The sequence below is a fragment of the Syngnathus typhle genome, linkage group LG4, assembly GCF_033458585.1.
Source record: "Syngnathus typhle isolate RoL2023-S1 ecotype Sweden linkage group LG4, RoL_Styp_1.0, whole genome shotgun sequence".
In the NCBI taxonomy this organism is placed as follows: domain Eukaryota; kingdom Metazoa; phylum Chordata; class Actinopteri; order Syngnathiformes; family Syngnathidae; genus Syngnathus; species Syngnathus typhle.
The window spans coordinates 17,805,079-17,823,772 of record NC_083741.1 but is presented as its reverse complement, the minus strand read 5'-3'; the positions used below and the strand labels follow the sequence as shown (position 1 = coordinate 17,823,772).

Sequence of the window (18,694 nt, the reverse complement as noted above, 5' to 3'; positions counted from 1 at the left end):
ATGTGTAATTATTTGTATCCATCTATGGATGTAACATTTCACACTTGAGAATTTCCATTAAGCATAAAAGTTATTATTTCTAAGATTTCCAAATTCCGTGTTTTGTTACCTCAACACAAATATATCTTTTAGACTCCACCTGTTTGTCCTGGATAAACCAATGGAGAAAGCGCGTTTATACTCCAATAGGTCACAATGTTTGACAGCTATCCCAAAATTGGATAAAATATTTAAGCAGTCGGGGTTTCAAAAAGGGGTTTGGCTTGTATTGGATAGTAGATATGCAGAGGTGCCCTTTACCACGTTGAAGCAAACTCCATCATCATGTCTAGGAGTAGGAAGTAACCAATAAAAGAAAGGTAGTGCAAACACCGCCATCTACTGGTCATAACACTGTTGAGAATAATTGTTGACAAGGAACTTGGTACTATTCCATCCCCCCTCTAGTTTTTATTATCTGACTTACACGGTGCTGTAAAACTTACCCAAAGATAGAAATAACCACAAAAAAATGCTTAGACTAAAATAAGGCAGATTTTTTGACACTTTGAAATGTCATCAATATGGTGGTTTGGGTTAACAGTCGTTGCAGTGAGAGCTTAATGTTTTGGTGGGAATCAAAATATGACTGTACTTTATTTCCATGGCAATACATGTACTCGTAAATAGTTACATTTCAGATGCATTAAAGTAAAAACAGGGATATATTGGTATGTACAAGCAGTTCCATAGAGTATTAGTTCACATGGCTATGATGGGTTGTTTTCACAAATGTTAGTTTGCTCTTTTGTCTCCGAGTCACAGTGAGAGCTGCTGGTCTGATCTGTTCTGTTCTGTCTCTTGGACACAAAGGAGAATTCCCTGCTGCCCTCACCTGGAGAGGTGCTGGAGATGTGCTGGAAGAGCTTCCCGATGCCCGTCTCCCGCAAAGAGCTGCGGAAGGAGCGGGCGGCAAACATGTAGAGAACCGGGTTGATGGAGCTGCTGATAAAGACCATGGCTCCGCTGATGTAGGTCATGTTGTTTCGCGCGTTCTCCAAATGCTCTCCGACCTGCGGGAAGGACGTCTCCGTGGCGAGGATAATCAGCGAGAGTATGTTTCCTATGTGGTAGGGCGTCCAGCAAATGGCGAACACCACCACCACACTGGCAATGAGAACCGTAGACTTGCGTTTGGACTTGAAGGTCATTTGAGTAATGCGGCTGCACAGGCAGCCGTAGCAAACCACCAGGATGGAGAACGGCAAAACGTAGCCTACCAGAGTCTCCAGCAGCACACACAGCAGCTCCTGAGTGGTTGAAGAGTACTGGTTGTACAAACAGTAGTCCTCTCCTGAATCCTCACCAACAACCCGTGTGAGGAGTGCGGGCACACTGAACAAGAAGGCCGCAGTCCACAGACACATCAAGGCTTTACTCAGGGCCTTTTGCCTCTTCCATCCGGCCGAGGCGAAGGGATAGCGCACGGCCAAAAAACGTTCCACGCTCATGAGGGTAATGAGAAAAACGCTGCCGTACATACAGGAATGGATCATGAAACCCATGACTTTGCAGGAGACCTCTCCAAACACCCAAGAGTGGACCAATGAGTAGATCCATAAGGGCAGGGTGACGAGCACCAGCAGATCGGCGGCCGCCAGGTGAAGAATCAGCACCACCGTGTGCGAGCGTTGCTTGACGTGGCGCAGGATGGTCCAAATCACCAGCAGGTTTCCGGGGGTCCCGATCAAAAAGGACAGGCCCAGGATCACGCAGACCGCCACCATTCCGCCTTCAAATTCCTCAGCGGCCATCTCATCCAGAGGAGAGAGCTCGCTCAAATGTGAGATGCTGACACTGGCGTCTGCATCAAGAGCAAAAACAAAGTGCAGCACCAGCAAGGCCTCACTTCCTCTTTTTTTGCATGAAAAAGTGGGCAAGTTCCTGTAAAGGGTGACTCATGCTTTCACCATAAGATCAACAATTGGTTTAGAATATGCATTCATGCACATCGACTCAACATATTATGAAATGATCTCAAATTGCACATGACAGAATGCATGGGTAAGGTCTTCTGTTGAATTATTGCTCACCGTATAGTACTAATTTGCTAACTTCAGATAATCTGATATCCCAATTTTTCCTGATAATGATTAAGGGAAATTTAATTTCATGGTATGAGAGCAAGAACACGTAAACACTCCACTATTGAATTGACTCCTGCAGAGTTGATTTGAACACCTCTTCAGTGTTTGTGTAGCTCCACACTCACCAGAGTTAAGTCAACACTTAAAATAAATATTTAAGAATGGGAGAGACTACATTTTTAAACTCAAATCGCAACAGTAGACAAGTCAATCTTCTTAGAGACAGTCAGATTTAGTTTGATTCCATAAAAGTTTGCCCTGACCAGAATTAAATCTTCTGTTCAAAATCAGTGGCGCTATACATAAACTGACTGATCCATCCACGACTCATAATGCAAGACAATAATTAACAAAAAGTCTCTGCAAATAACAAAATACGGTCAAAAGGACACGAGTTATTGAACAAAACTCTGGAATGTCATCATTCTTTTCAATGCAAACAGTCCAACTTTCACTGTTGACCAGTATCTTCTGTGAGTTAAATAACCTCATTGGCCCAAACTCTTTTTGTTTGAATGTCAATGTTTCCCAATGATAAGAAGGAAGGAAAGTAGGAGGAAGAAAATGGCGCTGACTGGTCTCTCTCAAAGTGAAGAAGTGCAGGTGCAAAAATGGAGTTGATCTAATGTTAGAATAGGCCTCTTTGGCACATAATTAGCTAGCTTGCCATTATCTTGCTATCTCGATCTTTCTAGCATACATGAAATAATTTAATTGAGAAGGCAGCCTCCTGGTAAATACTATTAGCATATGAGCATTAATAGATCATTGGTATTTTTTTGAATGGGGATTACTAGTGTAGTACCTGTAGTTCGAGAAGATAAAAGTTAAAACAATAAATCTACAGCATTAATATTTGGTTGGTTAGCTTTTTCTATTGAACCGCATTACATTTTTAAAAAAAATGTTTGTAGTTCCTGTTAAGAATGAGGAACACGGTTACATTATTTTGCTAAAAAGCTGCAGCCACTTGTTTCTTTTTATTGAATATGTATGTATTCTGTATATCATTTACAAAAAAAAAAAAAAAAAAAAAAGAATTTACAGGTTGACCCATGATGAAACCATCTTATTTTGTAGGCACATTTACACTGGTAACATTTAGTCCAAAAACATGTCTTTTAATCTTTGATAAATTCAGAAATGTGTTAGAAATTAAGAGTTAAGTGACTAAAAAAACCAATCCAAATGCTTCTTGTTTCAATAATCCAAGTCACATCCCAAACAGCCTTCCCCAAATAGCGAGCAAGAACCATCCCATATCAGCATTTCAAACAAGGGTGGTGAACCTGGAGGCTGTCCGCCATACACAGCACTCAATTCACAGCGCACTGTTCAATTCCAAAAACAAATCAACCGTCAGACGAACGGTTATTTAAAAACAAAACAAAAAAACTAATCGATGAAAAATAAAACATCTCCAAATTAAAAAAATAGTGATCATGTTGCTTGCTGGTATGTCCCCCTCCCCTTCCTATGTGAATAAAAAAGGCAAACCATTTCTATTCACCCTTTTCCTATTTGATAATGCTAAAATCAGACATGAGATGCCAAATACTCTGATAATAATTCATCAACAGAGAGAGTAGTTCAAAAAAGGAAACCCATCACACTTATACAAAACAATACTTCCTCTTTGTTGCTTACAAGAGAAGATATTAGAACTCCCCCAAAATGTACACACCTAATTATACTCCCCTTGCTGGTTAAATAACAACGGATGGAAATGATACACCTGACACATCAATACTTCTGTTTGCAGCATTAAAACATTCATGTCCAGACTGAAAAATACGAAAGTGACATTCTCTTACATGAGGGTAAGAAGCAAACAAAAAAAAAAAAAAAAGGATTTTGCTTACATTTACTGCAGTTCACAGTTGAAAGCCATAAAATAACACACTAGTACATCAGATGTTTTTGTTTTCCGGAAGAGAACATAAGAATTCTGGAAGGGGAAAAACAAGTCACCAAAGAGCTTTTCAAAGACTTGGTTTCTCTGAACGCAACGCATGCTCTTAAAATTGCTCTGCCGACAGCTCAACTACATTGTAGCTCCCTGCCTGCTCAAGCTGCTGCTTTCAATGTGTGGCACGTACACAAAGAGCATTGGGATCGACAATGCTCCCAGTAGCTTACCTGCGAAGAGTGACGTCGAGGCCCGCCCCGATTGTCCGGCCTCGAGAAGAAGTGATGGTGGCCGCCGATTGTACTGCATGTACATCGTGAGGGGGAGGAGTTAAAAACACTGTCATCATGTCATGCCTTAGCGGTGGATGCTGAAATTTGGAGCTTGGTTTTTAGGGCTCGGGTTCCTGTTGCATGCGTCTCTCTGCGGCCGCCGCCGCGGATCGACGCCTCAGCGTTGTAGAGTCGAAAAGTGAGAAAGAGTCTTCCTCCTCGTCCTCTAGGTTGGGAATATCATCAACCCTCTCCTCTGGACTTTTGGTCAGGTATCTCCTGCAACGGTGGAATGAATGTGTGGGCATAAAACGTAAAAATGCTTAAATGCATCAAAATTTGCCCGCCTCTGGTTTTCGAGGTCCCACTGTACCTGCGCGCTTGCTGGATCAGATCCTCTTTGCGTTGCTTTAACATTGTCTGCCTCTCCTCAGCAGACTTCGAGAAGCGACCGCCTCTGGCTTCCGTGTTGTCGGACTCACTGGGACCCTCAGCGGCGACGGCAGCGGTTCCGCTGGGTCCCGCCTGTTCGTCGAGTGCAGGACTCACCTGCAATGCACCGCGCTCAATGGCCTGCAACCATATTCAACCTTTTCATGGTAAACTTCAAGCAATCCTTAATAAAACTGCATTTTATTTTTACTCGGGTTATCTTCGTGTAGTATCTACACTTGCTTAATGAGCTCCATCAGAGTTGGGTAAGAATTTGAGAAGAGGACAAGTACTTTTTCATGGCACTGCACTTACCCATGTGCATGCATGTGCCACCTACATGCAAAAGAAGTTGGGATGTTCGATACTACTTTTTTTTCCAGATCGTTACCGGTACGAGTACTCAGGTCAGCTTGAAGTACCGAAATTTCCCCCAAACAAATGATAGATAATTTTTTAAAACGACATCATAATAAAGCAATTGTAATGAGAATTTTAAGTTGACCAATACCAACATAATAGGCATGCCTTTGCTAAATGAGAATACTTCAAATTTGACAGCTGACAGACCTGTGAAGGTGGAGGGAAAGGCACCTGGATTCGTCCCTCCAGGATGTTGTCAGTGGTGACCTCTACAGAGCGGGTTAGCTGGAGGTCTTGCATAACCAGGTAGGAGGGCACCTGAGGGAACATCTCCTGGATCTGATGGGCCTGGTGATACACAGGTACAAAAATAATCACAGGGAGTATTCAAAAAATATATATAGAGAAGCTTACCATGGCTGTCAGCTGAGAGTTGTTAGCCTGAGCAATCCCCAAGATGTTGGTGGTGTGCATCACTTCTACTGAGAAACTGGGCAACCAGCTGGCAATACGTGAGCCTGTGAGAGAATCCTCGATTAAAGTGACTAGCTCACACACTGTGTGGAAAGCGCATTTTTGTGCGTGCAGGCAGACCGTCAAAGTGGAAGAAGTGATTGTGCTGATTGATGTGCGGTCTCGGATCTGCAGCGGCTCCGGCGGGGCCGGCGTTGTCAGCCATGCGGGGGCCCTGCTGCTGGCCTCTGGCCTGCTCGCCTTCGTCGTTGATGTTGAGCGACGTGCGACAAGTGGGGCACGACGTGTCCTGCTCCAGCCAAGAGCGCAAACAAGAGCTGGAACACAAAGAATACACATGCAAAACACCTCAGAAAGGACTCTTTCTTTAGGTCTCGTAAAATAGTACAAAATCAATCTCACTTGTGGAAGAGATGACCACAGGGGAGCTTCCGTGCTGTCACCATGGCATCCCAGCAAATTGCGCAATCATCATCATTCGCTGTCAGCTCCTCGGCAGTGGCAACCGCAAATCTGTATCAGAGCGTATGGAAATTAAATAGTTTGTTTCAAAGGGAAAAATAGCAAATGATACTTTCAGGACAATTGATTTCTTTTCACCTGGCCTCCATGTTGTTGATGACACGAAGGTAATTTTTGTGTCTGCGGATGCGGCGCTGCACCTCGTGGAAGAGATATCGCAGCTGCATGAAGATGACCAAGCTTGCCATGGACAGCCAGATGTTACCGAAAAGCTGATGGGCCACATATCAACGAAAAGGTACAACATTACAGGAGGATGAGGTACAAGCAGGCGGATGTGTCTGTTCAGTTCCACTTATTGTCTCACCAGCATATGAATGTGATGCATGAGGTCTAGAAAAAGCATTGCCAACTCCATGACAAAGTCTGTGTAATAGACATAAGTTCCTTTACTCTCCCATGTTCCTGGGTGCTTCAGGTCCCACAGGTGGATGGAGTAGCTACAAAGGAACAAACAGAGAAGGAACATGACAAGGAAAATGACTCAAGGCCGTTATCCTGGGACAATGTCCACTATTAATCAGTTGCATCCAAATTAACAAGTGAAAAAGCTCCTAAGACAATTCACGCATGCAATATCATGTGGAGACTGACCGGCCTTAAGCAGGCTTTAAAGGGACTTACCGCATGATGACGTGTCCTGTGCGAACAGTCACCATCAGGCACTGAAGCCAACAGACGTACATATTAGTCTGCTCCATATAGATTAAATCAAGTGCAAAAAAAAAAAAAAAAAAAAAAAAAAAAAAAGCGATGATGAGCGAGAGAGAAAGAGAGAGACATTTACCTCTGCGGCCATAAAAGAAAGAGTGTGCATTCCATGAGATTCCCCCATCAGACCACAGACTACTGCTAGACCGCAGCAGTCCAACAGCAGGGAGACAAGCAGACACATGACTCGCACGTGGCTGTTCATGGGAGTGGAGGGCGAGAAGGACAGCTACAACAACAATGACAAGGACAGTTAAGGGTAGACTGTTGGTTGCCACAGGATTATTATTATTATATATTTTTTTTAAACCCAACCAAATTTTCATGTTTGTGTGCACAACAACTCGCTGGATTCATAGCTATTTTAACTGTCATTAAGAAAACACCAAGGCAAAATGGTGGGTTGCCAGATTGCACATTTATCTCGCAACTCAGGTTTGACATTTGAATGTTGGCTCCCAAACAAAGATTAGACAAGATGTTTGTAGCCATCGCAGTATGTGCACAAGCCACACTTCACTTTTGCACAGCTCAGTATAAAGTTGAAAAGACAAAATGACACAAACGCCAGTGCTGTTTGAAGGAAGTATTGTAAACAAGACTCTTAATCGAAAAGACAGACAGAGGTCCCTGTAAGGCCTAAGACGGAACCCCATTGAGCACTATTAATAGCACCAGAATGTTGCAGCCTATTTGGTCACTCCTACATTTTCCCTGGCTACAGGGCAACACGCTCCTGTATCAGATGGTGGAAAACAAAGTATCATATGATGCTTGGGGAGCCATGCTTAGCTGGAGGTGTCTTGGAATACAGGGAAACCTCCGAAAACACTTGAAATGTCTTACAATGGAATATAAATTCCGGATAATGTAAAATCACGTAATCTACAGGAACTTTGGTTTATTTGGTTTAAAAACTTACATATTCAAATCGGTCTTTGCAGAGCTGCACCATGAGATGAAGAAAAACCAGTGCTGAGAACCACAGACACCACATAACCACCTCCTCCACTGTCTGTACGTTCAGCACGCCAAAAATGAATATAAACTTGTAGAAGATGAAGTTCCAGAACTTGTCCTTGAGATGCTGGTGGAGTTCAAGTTAAGAGAGAGTCAGAAACAACACTCATCTTTGCTTAGACTTGGGGATATTAGTATGGAAAACTCACCTGTTTCTCACTGACTCTGAGAGGGCCAAACACCAAATACTGGATCATTTTTGCGATTAAAATTAAAAACCAGCAGACTGTGTTCACTAGCACCTAAAAGGAGAACAAAAGCAGACATTTTAAATATATATATATAATCACAGGTTCTGCATTAAATGTCTGTGGGCCATATCCAGCCCTCCATGTTTTATAATGGGTGCCACAACGTTCCCTTGATTTCTGCTCAAAATAGCCATAAAGATAAAAAACAAATTCAGGAACGATTGTGTAATATGTCGGGCCAATTATAAACTCACCCATACAAAGATGCTGTCTGTCACCAGAAACCATAAGACAGTGGTTGCCAGTTCTGTGTTACTAATATCATTATCCAAATGTTCTAGATCCATATCCGCGGGTGTTGGGGACTCATCCGCTTCCAAAGATCCAAAGCCAGGATCGGTCACAATGGTATAGGCGCTGAAGATGCTCCCCGCCAGCAGAACCACCGTGAACACCGTGTAGGTATCCAGCGTGGGCCATGGGAACCTCTCCAGAAATAGCAGAGGCATTTCTGCACCGAGCGTTCTTTCCCCTTGTTAAAACTGTCGTTTGTCCCCAGTTGAGACCTTTAAAAGCACAAGTTCGTTAACTGAGGTGGCATCCAGGACTTTTGTAAAATGCAGATTGCAATTGAATGACTACATTGACGATGGGCTGGTTCTGATAAACGAATACGTTTTGTGCTAGGAATGCTGAGAATGACGTTAAACAGGTGAGACGTTTACCTGTTAGCACGACGACCTAGCCTGCCGAGTTTATCCATGCACCAAGCCCTCCCCTTCGGAACATATTTAGCCCATTTATTTACACTCCTTTCAAATAAACTAAGTGAGTTTCTCAGCGCCACGCTGAATAATACCGAATCCAATGTTGGATTTGAGCTTTTCGCACGGCTAACGTCAGCTAACACTAGCTTCTAAGTTGGCTAACATTAGCTACTTTGCTAATCACTCTATGGTTCAAGATGAGACATTGACACGCATTAAACTTTCACTTACACAATCTCATATACAATGTCCAACCTGCGCGTTGTGTCGAGCGCAGCGGGTTTTAGGAGTCTTCCATGAAAAGCATTGTCAACATCGTCATGTTTATTTCGCCGAGCAGCTGCCAAAGAAGGGGGACGCTCCTGTCTTCTGCGCGTTGACACTACGTCATCATTTTCGAGATCGACGTCTCTCGTCACCCACAAAACATGTGTTCGCATCAGGAGTATTAATAAAATTGCTTACGATCATTCGTATCTGGTTTGCTTACGTTTACTATTTCCAAATGTATCTTGAGAAAAGAAAGCTATTTATGGATAACTATTTCCATATATATCTTAAGAAAAAAAAAGCCATTTATGGTTATAGATGTGAACTCAGTTTCATTGAATTCATAATGAAACACAATACACACCTCTGTGTTGGTGCTTTGTTTGTGTACAGAAAAAAAAACAGTAGTGTTTGAATTTAAGGGTTAAATTGGTAGGAGTTGATTTTAACTGTAATAATGTCATTTGAACATTTGCAGAGTGTAGTGGTGTGCGTTGTCAGTATTATTTTGCAAATTTCATAATGCCAGATTAATTCTGCAGAGTTTTAGTGTTAGATTTTGTCCCAGTTTTTTATTTTTAATAATCACATACTGACTGTCATTTCCGATATTTTTCAATAATTGGAAAGACGCCTCGCAATTTACGACGGGCCTGCACCAGCATGTGCTCATAAATAGAAATAAGAATGATATTTTTGTAAGAACATTTTTTATATAAATGTTTATTTCACTTTTAACTACCGTAGTGAAATTGATAAGTGATAAACTACAACGCCTTCCGACAGGTACATATTTCATTTGTGTACCAAATGATACGTGGTGGGTATTGTGCAATGCTTGGTTGGTTTCATTAATCATTTAACTTCTTTTTTTTTTAATAATAATGCAATTAAAAAATATATATATAAAATAATGACGTCATCAGGGTGCGACTGCAACCACTGGGAACTTTGCCACGTCACTGTGTGTCAGACGCAAACACCCACCGTGGTGGTGTGGCCATTCAAAAATGCTTCATTTCGCAAGCGAATTATATTGCTTGACCTACTCGGCATTTTGTAGAAGAGTTTAACTACGAAGCTACCTTAATTTGTTGCGGAAATTCCACTCGGTCGTTTATTCTTGGTTGCTGTTTACCGGTAAGTACTTTAGCTAGCCGGCTAGCCGCTTAGCATCTACATTTAAATAAATGTGGGCATTTGGAGTGGTGACAGTTTTTGCCATGATTTAGTGTCAATCTAGAACTCGTTTCATGGGTTCTTATTTAATATTTGAATTGAGAGTTGCTACTACTCAACATCAAACTAGAAGGGGTCCAATGATTTTATTTGGAAATAGTTTTGATCGAACAAAAACGGGCAGTACTTGAAGGGAAAGGAAACAAAATGAACTTTGAACACATTGGACTTTCAAACAACTAATAAAGTTAAAACCTATCCCTCCTGAGGATTTTATTGTTCAGGCTTTATCGAATTTATTTGACAGATATCAGTTAGTTAGATAACATTAAGTAGCACCTAATTACATCAGTTTTGAGGATAATTTATTGCAGGGCTGTTTGTATTTGATCGTATTGGTCTTGTTGGGGTGTATCTGTGGAACAGTCATACGAGTCAACAGCAACACGCTACATTCTGTTGCTATGGTAACCTCAAATCAACGGCTGAGTGTTTCGTGGTGATGGTTGTGCTGAATGAGGTCTTTGTGGGATGGGCTCATATCCCAGTTGCTATCCTGTTCTGGGACCTGGCCCATATCCTGTATAGACAAATAGGATTTTATGACTGATTGTAGAGCACACTAGCTTGTAAAAAAGTCTTATGTCACTTTACCAAAAAGGAAATATTGGAACTACGAAATTGTTTTAAAATAAAACAAGTCACGCAGAAATCCAAAGTATTATTGCCTAATTGTGAAATACCGTACAGAGTGTCATATGTGTTAAAGTGCTTGAATTTGACCTCAATAAAGGTGTATGAACCCTAAACAGGCTGAGAATTTGTGTGACAGGTCAAGGTTCAAACAAGCAGTCGTTATTGAAAGTCACGGTTGTTTTTTTGGGAAATTCTCTGTCATCCTTTTACACATACACACACGCACATTCATGGGTGTGTATTCTCTGCATGAGCTCATTTATATTCTTGTGGGTTTCCCAGGCCAAGGTTGTGGAATGCTGCTGGACGAGACTCCATTGTTTGATCCTTGTCTGCTTCGGGAGTTAGATTGGAGCAACAACAGTGTCTCCTTCTCCCCCCTCATCTCGCCCTCCAACCCGGGCCAAGGCTTGGTGCTCAGACCCCTCTGCCCTGCCGACTTCAACAGGGGTGAGTGACCCTATATGAACCATCCGCTAAAATGGCCCACAAATTTGAGGTTCTTACTCCAACATGTTTCTCGTTTTCGTCCACCAGGGTTCTTTAAGGTTCTATCTCAATTAACCGAGACGGGTGATGTCACCGCAGACCAGTTTATAAGTAAGTCAAAGTTACTCGACTCAATGAAAATGATCCTGAGCAGCGGTAGCTTAATAGTGTCTCTGAAAATCTGTTCAAATTTCTTCCGAAATCGTAATAAGCGGAATTCCTATTTTTTTTTATCTTTCAGAAAAGTTTGAACACATGAAGAAAACAGGGGACTACTATGTGGTGGTGGTAGAGGACACCAATCTTGGACAAATAGTGGCAACGGCCACTTTAATCACGGAGCATAAATTCATTCATTCTTGTGCAAAGGTACGTTTGTGACTTTATGAAAGTGCATTTAAATACCTTCATACTAATGAGATGACCGAAGACCCTGAGGTGCGAATGCTCCATACAAGTGGACTGTTGAGCTTGAACTCAATTTGCGGGGGTGTTTGTTTGCAGAGAGGCCGAGTGGAGGAAGTAGTGGTTAGTGACGCGTGCAGAGGCAAACAGCTGGGAAAATTGTGAGTGTACCACTTGGTCACACACTTTTGTTACCTCCGCCCCAAAAGGAAATGTTAATATTTGACCACAAACTTTTCTCATGAGAAAATGATCAATGTTGCTGAAGGATACTCAGCACAAGTATTGTGCTTGGTTATCGGAAGAGGACTTGGTTTGTCTTCCTCCTTTAATTTCCGCCCTGTCTTTCTCTCTCCCACAGGTTAATGTCCACACTGACACTACTCAGCAAAAAACTCAATTGCTATAAAATCACACTGGAATGCGCATCCAAAAACGTTGCTTTCTATCAAAAGTTCGGTTACGGCGCTTCAGACGAGACTTACATGCAGTGTCGCTTTTCCAACTGAGGAACTCTGGGCTCCGAGCGCAACTTTCCACGCTGACCTCTGACGTCAGACGAGGAGAACATTATCGTGATTCGGAGTGCGTCATAACCGAGTCATCTTGAAGAGTAACATCCTGACTTCACAGCTGAAGTAAACTAAAACATGTGTTGAACCCCCGCCCCACCCCATCCTTTTTTTTTGGGGTAACCGTGGCTACCTCACTACAGCAGAACTGAACACGGGATCATCAATGTCTGTAAATGTTTTTTTTTTTTTTTTTTGTTACAATGGTAACAAACTTTGAATGAAATCAGCCAGGCATTTAGCTATTTCCTTGAAGCATCCAATAATTCACCAATAAATCATTGTGAAAGGCAAGTAACCAAAGAACAATAATCAGATCTGAAAAATGATAATGATCTCGGTGAAGGTGTAAATCCCATAGGATTTAAAATCGGTGTAAACCAACAGAAGTTTGTGAATATTCAATGTCATTAACGGTTTATTTTTGTAACGCTGCGACGATTACATTTGTGATGGGTGGGACGGATTATTCAAAAGTTAGATTTGTAAATTCATATTTAAGTGAATTTTCTTTTTTTTAGTTGGGCTTTGGGAATGTATTTAATGTAATTTATTGCCAAATATGTACAAAAGTAAATAAAACAGCAGTGAAATACAGCATACCACCAGTCTATTTTTTTTGTGGTTGAAATCTGAGGGCAGCACAGATGCTTCTTAATCTGAAACTCATTTCTCAAGAATCTCTTCTTTGCATGCTCTTTCCATACTTTTGTATCTCATCTAAATAATGTTCCAAATACAGTTTAAAGATTTTCAGTGAATAACTGACTCTTAACTTCTTAGGTAAGGTGGAAATGAAAAAAAATCGAATGGATTCAGTCAGAACTTTTATTATGTAACAATTTAATCCTATCCAACATTAAGCCTGAAATTAGTTGTTAATCCTATGACACCAAAATAAAGGCTTTAACTATCTCTCTTGGTTAAATCTTGCAATGGGCGACGTCCTGGCCACTTTCCCTTTTCCTGCCTGCCCCCTTCCGGTCATCTACACAAATTCAAGTATCGAAAGTGCATTATTGCAATACTGTCCCGCTGCAAATGCAAAAATGCTTTAAATACTATAAAATTGCAAAACTTTTTTCAGTGCATTCAGCTCAAAAAACAAGAACAAAGTTATCAAATTTACTCATTCCCAACAGACCCCCACGTCTCAGACATGAGCGGTCTCCCATCCCTCCCCCACTTAGAAAAAGGTTCAAACGTCTACATTTTTAATCCCATTAAAAATGTAAAAAAAAAAAAAAAAAAAGAGTGCAACACGCTAAGTAGCTAAATGTAAGCAAGGCTCATCCATTTTGTGCTGCTGTGACCTGCATTGCTCCCAAGTCGTCATCTTCCTCCAGGCTGCGCTTACGGCTTCCTGTTTCAAGAAAAGACAGGACAGCTTCGTTGAACCAATGTCAAACACCATTCAATGACAATCACATTCATTGCTTGTACGGACCTGGCATGCCCGCTTGTAAGAAGGAGCGGCCCAGCTGCATTGGTGACATCATCTTAATGGTCAGTTTGGCGAGGTAGATTGCTTCATATTCCTGCAAAACAAAACGTGCCCCAGCACATCTTTGTAAGGCTCAACGTGTCACTTGTTAAACAACTGAAGCTCACCTGAAGCTGATGCACAAATCCCATGTTGGGGTTAATGCAGAACCTCCTCTCCTGGATGTGGCTGAATGCATCCCTAGAGTGAGCGCACAGGTGAGAAGAGCAGCATGGTGGGTACGAGCTAGCCGCCTAGGACCGCATGAATAGCCCCGAAGCACTCGTGGTGCATCATTGTGATTTCTTCAGATCCTTTGAAAATGTTAAAATGGAGTACAAAGACTCACCTGTATTTCATTCCAAATGTTTCCATTAGGTAGGCAATCACTAAGGCAGCACTGAAATTGGAAAAATGTTGACATTTGCATCGCTCCATCTATAATTATGCTTTCCCCATGTGGCTGTTATGTCTTCCTCTCATTGCAGAGGAACTTTTTTATCATAACTGGACAAAAAAAAATCTAATTGACAACATACAAGCCATATAGAATTGCAAACGGTGTACAACTTCATGCTGTCAAATAAGATTGCAAAACAGAAAAACTAAATAAAAATAAATAAAAAACCTGAAAACAGTACCTTCTTGAGATCCCTGCATTACCGTGAACCAGTACCTTTCCTAAAAGGGAAAACCAAACCAAACTCAATCTTTTAAGCTTGTGCTGTGACTTTACAATGTGATCTCACCTCCAGTTGCTAAACAGCCGTCAATAAACTCTTTAGTCTGCAGACAGAAAACAAATCATATACGTGATGTCACAAAACAGATAATACATAAATACGTGATGTCACCTAAACATAAAAGGTATGAAAAGCGTTCAAACTCACCATGGGAAAAAATCTTATGATATTCTCCACTGGATTGTCTGCAATATCTAGCACAAGGTATCTGCACCAAAAAAAAAAAACATGAGTCAGATAGGGACAAGACACTACTGTATGAATTCACCATTCTTACCTAAATGTATGAGGGAAGTTAGGTTTAATAAAATTGGCTTCGATGTCTTGGCGCACACAGACAACATGCGTGATGCCTTGTCGCTCCAAAGACTGCAGCTACACCACAACACAATTTATTACTAAACATTCATTTTATCAACATGTGCCACTGTGTAATAAATAATACATTACCTTGCTTTTCATGGCAGCGGAATAAGGACCTAAAAACAGTCCGGGTAATATTTCCTATAAAATAACAAAACAAAACAAGACACAGGTGCCATTTTGTGAATAATCTAAGCACCTCAATCTATTGTGCAACAATACCAAATAAAGTGTCCAGTGATTAAAATAAGGTATATATTGGCAGTGGTGTAAGTTAAGATGGTAACAACTATCTGCACAACACAGACTGGTGCTCAGCTACTTAGTGATATTAAGTCTAAAATATAATAATATAGCTAATAGAAAATTGATACATTTGCAGGTTGTGAAGTGATGACAAACATGGCAGCATCCAATGTTGGGAACATTTGCTTACAGGTCTACCTTGGAGATTCCACAGCAAATAAAACTTAAGACTTTTAGTCAAATTAACACATTTGTTCAGAAACTGCAAGAAGGCTGCTGTCAAATAGTACATCCTAAACCCTGTATTTCAGTACCTACTCCTGAGATTATTATTTTTTTTTTAAATGGCCATTTTGACAACAGGTTTAATGACAGGTATTGTCGAGATGAACATACCTGCATTTCGCGTCTCATTGGATAAGCCCAGTCCTGCAAAAACATATTTAAAATGAAAACATTGAAGTTTGAGCCACAATTAAACGTTATGTGGCTAATGCTAAGATGCTAGGAGTGTTTTCTTTAATTCAGACTTTTAGGTAAATTTGACAATAATTCATGTTTCCTCAGACAATATTCGTCTCTCGTGACAAAACTAAAGGAATAGTGTTCACCCAAAACGACATATTTGTACACAGAGTGTAGTTAGCGGTGGCTAGCTAAGGTGAGCTAGCCGTCCAGAACCAACCAGGAGCTCCTCCTTGGAGGCGGGCAGAGACGGGAACTGGAGCTTCATCTCCTCGTCCATTCCGCTGAGGCGTTCGGCCACGTTCACCGGGCCTGGCTCGTCGCAACCCAATTTGGCTCTTATCTCACGGACGGGGTTAGCTGGACAGTCGATGTAGTTCGTCGCCAGCCTGCACATGCATGTCCGCCATGCTGTTCCCCCCTGACACTCCGAGGGCATCACGTGACCAAACGGCCGACAGCGGCGTGGGTGGCGAAATAAATAAAACAACAGTGACATCTAGAGGAAAATGTAGGAGGTGCACGGGGTGACACCCAAATTTAGAATTGGCCGATGATGTGGAACAGGAAGTTTAGAACGTTTGAGTGCCCCCTGTGTCTGACTCAAGGTTAGGGATTTTAATTAATATCATTAAAAATGGGCAAACTCCATGCATCTCACCCGCAAGGCGACCACGATTGTGAGTGATGTGAGTCACCCCGCTCACTCTTTGTTCGAGCTTCTGCCCTCTGGGAAGAGGTACAGAAGCCTGCGCTCCCGCACGACCAGACTCTCCAACAGCTTCGTACACCAGGCTGTTAGGATCCTGAACTCGCTCCCCCGTTCTGCGTAGCGTCTTGTACTTTTACTGTCTGAACTGTCTGTATGCACACTGGCTCTTATTTGTTGTGTTATCTGTTTATTTATTATTTATTATTACTCTTATTATTTATTGTTTGTGCCTTTTTGTTTATGATGTTTTTTACTTTTGCGCTATGCTTGCTGGCTCCGTTTTGCTCCTCTTATTTATTGTGTTATCTGTTTATTTATTATTTATTCATCACTCTTACTATTGATTGTTTGAATTTTTTGCCTTCTTGTTTTTATATTGTGTCGCGTACTTGTATGTCTATCGTGTTATGTGTCTCGTCACCGTGGGATAGAGAAAAACGTAATTTCGGTCTCTTTGTGTGTTGTGACGTGGAGAGATTGACAATAAAGCTGACTTTGACTTTGACTTTGACTTTGAAATCCTGCTAACATGCGCAAATGGGAGAATATAACTTTATTCTAACAAGCAGATTACATCAAATTTTGCATAAAACAATACTGAGGAGGTTGTTGTTTATTTTTTATTGAAGGGATTTAGTAATGACGCACTGTTTCATGGGCCCTTAATTGTGTTTACTGCTTATTTTTTTTGGGAGGGCCTTCGTCCCCTTGCTGCTCATGAGGAGTCCTGCCTCATTAAGGACGCAGACCATTGAACATCAGACCACTTATGAGTCAGGTCTCTTCACAAAAGTACACCCAGGGAAGAAATCCTGATTAACCTGATTGATTTAGGTTCGTAAAAAAATATTGAATCACCACATCTCCCCTAGCATCCTTTCACATGCACACTACTTGCAAGAGATGCAATCTGATGTCGGTTTAGTCACCTCAATTGCTCAGATTCTTCCTTGTGGTCAGGTAACATGTTTGTGTTGCCTGGCACAGATGACGGTTTCTCATAATGTAACTTTACACCTGAAATGCAATTGTTGCTATCCACCAGGAACACAAATGTGGATAGATTGAATTACTCCTGGTCACGTAATATGCTTTGTTGCCAAGCAGAGTTCATAGATTCCTTCATAATGTAACTTTACACATAATATACAATCCAGCCATCTCGTCTATCTGTCCGTCCATCTGTCCATGTATACATAAAACATTCCTTCCAGATATTTACAAGATATTTACAGATGCTATGTTCTCTGCTTTTACTTTTGCTTTACTCTTTTCAAATCTTATGAATCCCTGAAAAATGTCAACCAGGGATACGAGTTGCCTCGTAAACAAACAATATGTGAACTAATATATGATCAGTTTTGACTTCCTATGAAAAACGCAGCTTTTTGGGAATGCAAAATCTCTGTTTGATCCCTCCCCGCTGCTGTCCAAAAACCAAAGCAAGCATGGGGAGATCACTCAAGCTCCTCGCAGTCAGCTCCCTGTGGGCCGCTAAGTTCAAACCCAGATCAAATCTCCAACATTTCCGGAGGTGATATCACACGCTCATCTTCACTCCATCGCAAATGCGCTCATGTTGTAATGACACACACTCTCTGTGAATACTTTATAGCAGCGCCAAAGCAAAGTTGAGTAAAGACGGACTCAAACCGTGCGCCTCTAAACTGTGAGGCGGTTGAGCTCCATTGTGCAAATTATTTGGGAAAAAAAAGTTTTGACTTTGAGCAAATCATTTTCAACTCCATTCTGTGTGATATGATTCAATCTCCACAAGCTGACATTTTATCAGAAATGCTGGTAATGAGCTTCAGCCAGACAGAAGACACTGAGTCAATAATATATCAACATTGTGTCAGCTGTAGGAACGCTTTAGGAATTTTAAGGACGTTCAAGTAAAAAGCACCGCAAATTGCCTGTTTAAAAACAAGCAATTCAACATTGAGTAATTGAGTGGAGCGTTAATTGTCGCTTTTGTTGGAGCCTTTCTTTCAGTTTCCACGGAGATTCCTCCTTTGCTGTGTAAAAGCCGCGCAGGAGAGTGTGAAGCTCATTTAGGATGCGAATTTAATGATGATCGGCATTAACCTTCAGGAGAACACACATTTCCAAGATGCTGGTTCCAGTTTTTGCAAGCAGGACTCTCACTTTTTTTTTTTTCATTTACCCGGAATGTTTGGCTTCCCCGTAGAATCACAACTAAAGGCATGCATCAGTCAAGGTCAATCTAAATAAATTGGCATGGCTCAGCTCCCATAAAACGCAGCTGCTCCACAGACCATTT

The 18,694-nt window shown here is 41.4% G+C and overlaps 4 protein-coding genes across 7 annotated transcripts; 1 reads left to right on the top strand and 3 right to left on the bottom strand.

The window, feature by feature from the left end:
- Positions 1-425: 425 nt before the first annotated feature.
- Positions 426-1,870, bottom strand: si:dkey-148a17.6 (uncharacterized protein LOC108190685 homolog). Its single transcript, XM_061276746.1, has one exon. The coding sequence runs from the start codon at positions 1,791-1,793 to the stop codon at positions 750-752; it is 1,044 nt and encodes a 347-aa protein (XP_061132730.1). The 5' UTR covers positions 1,794-1,870; the 3' UTR covers positions 426-749.
- A 1,200-nt stretch (positions 1,871-3,070) lies between these two features.
- Positions 3,071-9,182, bottom strand: LOC133152832 (E3 ubiquitin-protein ligase AMFR-like). 3 transcript variants are annotated; one of them, XM_061276741.1, is made up of 14 exons: positions 9,019-9,182; positions 8,275-8,586; positions 7,979-8,071; positions 7,732-7,896; positions 6,886-7,038; positions 6,723-6,763; positions 6,406-6,538; positions 6,177-6,310; positions 5,979-6,089; positions 5,697-5,893; positions 5,517-5,620; positions 5,310-5,450; positions 4,681-4,880; positions 3,071-4,586 (listed from the first exon to the last, which is right to left on the bottom strand). In XM_061276741.1, exons 2-14 carry the CDS (start codon positions 8,527-8,529, stop codon positions 4,427-4,429), a joined length of 1,887 nt encoding a protein of 628 aa, XP_061132725.1. In that variant the 5' UTR covers positions 8,530-8,586; positions 9,019-9,182; the 3' UTR covers positions 3,071-4,426. The 3 variants fall into 3 exon arrangements, with proteins under 3 accessions (XP_061132725.1, XP_061132728.1, XP_061132726.1); XM_061276744.1 differs by having other exon boundaries at positions 5,334-5,450; XM_061276742.1 differs by having other exon boundaries at positions 4,681-4,856; positions 9,019-9,181.
- Positions 9,183-10,001: 819 nt separating this feature from the next.
- Positions 10,002-13,000, top strand: gnpnat1 (glucosamine-phosphate N-acetyltransferase 1). The gene is made up of 6 exons (XM_061276937.1): positions 10,002-10,197; positions 11,215-11,382; positions 11,470-11,532; positions 11,663-11,790; positions 11,926-11,987; positions 12,188-13,000. Exons 2-6 carry the CDS (start codon positions 11,229-11,231, stop codon positions 12,333-12,335), a joined length of 555 nt encoding a protein of 184 aa, XP_061132921.1. The 5' UTR covers positions 10,002-10,197; positions 11,215-11,228; the 3' UTR covers positions 12,336-13,000.
- A 212-nt stretch (positions 13,001-13,212) lies between these two features.
- On the bottom strand, positions 13,213-16,158 carry styx (serine/threonine/tyrosine interacting protein). Of its 2 annotated transcripts, XM_061276935.1 has the most exons (12): positions 15,919-16,158; positions 15,630-15,662; positions 15,075-15,128; positions 14,902-14,999; positions 14,772-14,832; positions 14,631-14,667; positions 14,523-14,562; positions 14,231-14,281; positions 14,010-14,082; positions 13,846-13,936; positions 13,712-13,761; positions 13,213-13,386 (listed from the first exon to the last, which is right to left on the bottom strand). In XM_061276935.1, exons 1-12 carry the CDS (start codon positions 16,135-16,137, stop codon positions 13,309-13,311), a joined length of 885 nt encoding a protein of 294 aa, XP_061132919.1. In that variant the 5' UTR covers positions 16,138-16,158; the 3' UTR covers positions 13,213-13,308. The 2 variants fall into 2 exon arrangements, with proteins under 2 accessions (XP_061132919.1, XP_061132920.1); XM_061276936.1 differs by having other exon boundaries at positions 13,213-13,761.
- Between the last annotated feature and the right edge of the window lie 2,536 nt (positions 16,159-18,694).

Coding starts and splice junctions, on each gene's coding strand:
- styx (XM_061276935.1), bottom strand. CDS start 16,137: ATGCCCTCGGAGTGTCAGGGGGGAACAGCATGGCGGACATGCATGTGC. Junction 14,833..14,901: donor AACTTCCCTCATACATTTAG/GTAAGAATGGTG, acceptor TTTTTGGTGCAG/ATACCTTGTGCTAGATATTG. Junction 14,083..14,230: donor ACATTTGGAATGAAATACAG/GTGAGTCTTTGT, acceptor CGCTCACTCTAG/GGATGCATTCAGCCACATCC.
- LOC133152832 (XM_061276741.1), bottom strand. CDS start 8,529: ATGCCTCTGCTATTTCTGGAGAGGTTCCCATGGCCCACGCTGGATACC. Junction 6,539..6,722: donor ACAGGACACGTCATCATGCG/GTAAGTCCCTTT, acceptor GTTCCTTTGTAG/CTACTCCATCCACCTGTGGG. Junction 4,587..4,680: donor CTGATCCAGCAAGCGCGCAG/GTACAGTGGGAC, acceptor CCACCGTTGCAG/GAGATACCTGACCAAAAGTC.
- gnpnat1 (XM_061276937.1), top strand. CDS start 11,229: ATGCTGCTGGACGAGACTCCATTGTTTGATCCTTGTCTGCTTCGGGAG. Junction 11,791..11,925: donor TCATTCATTCTTGTGCAAAG/GTACGTTTGTGA, acceptor GTTTGTTTGCAG/AGAGGCCGAGTGGAGGAAGT. Junction 11,988..12,187: donor GGCAAACAGCTGGGAAAATT/GTGAGTGTACCA, acceptor TCTCTCCCACAG/GTTAATGTCCACACTGACAC.
- si:dkey-148a17.6 (XM_061276746.1), bottom strand. CDS start 1,793: ATGGCCGCTGAGGAATTTGAAGGCGGAATGGTGGCGGTCTGCGTGATC.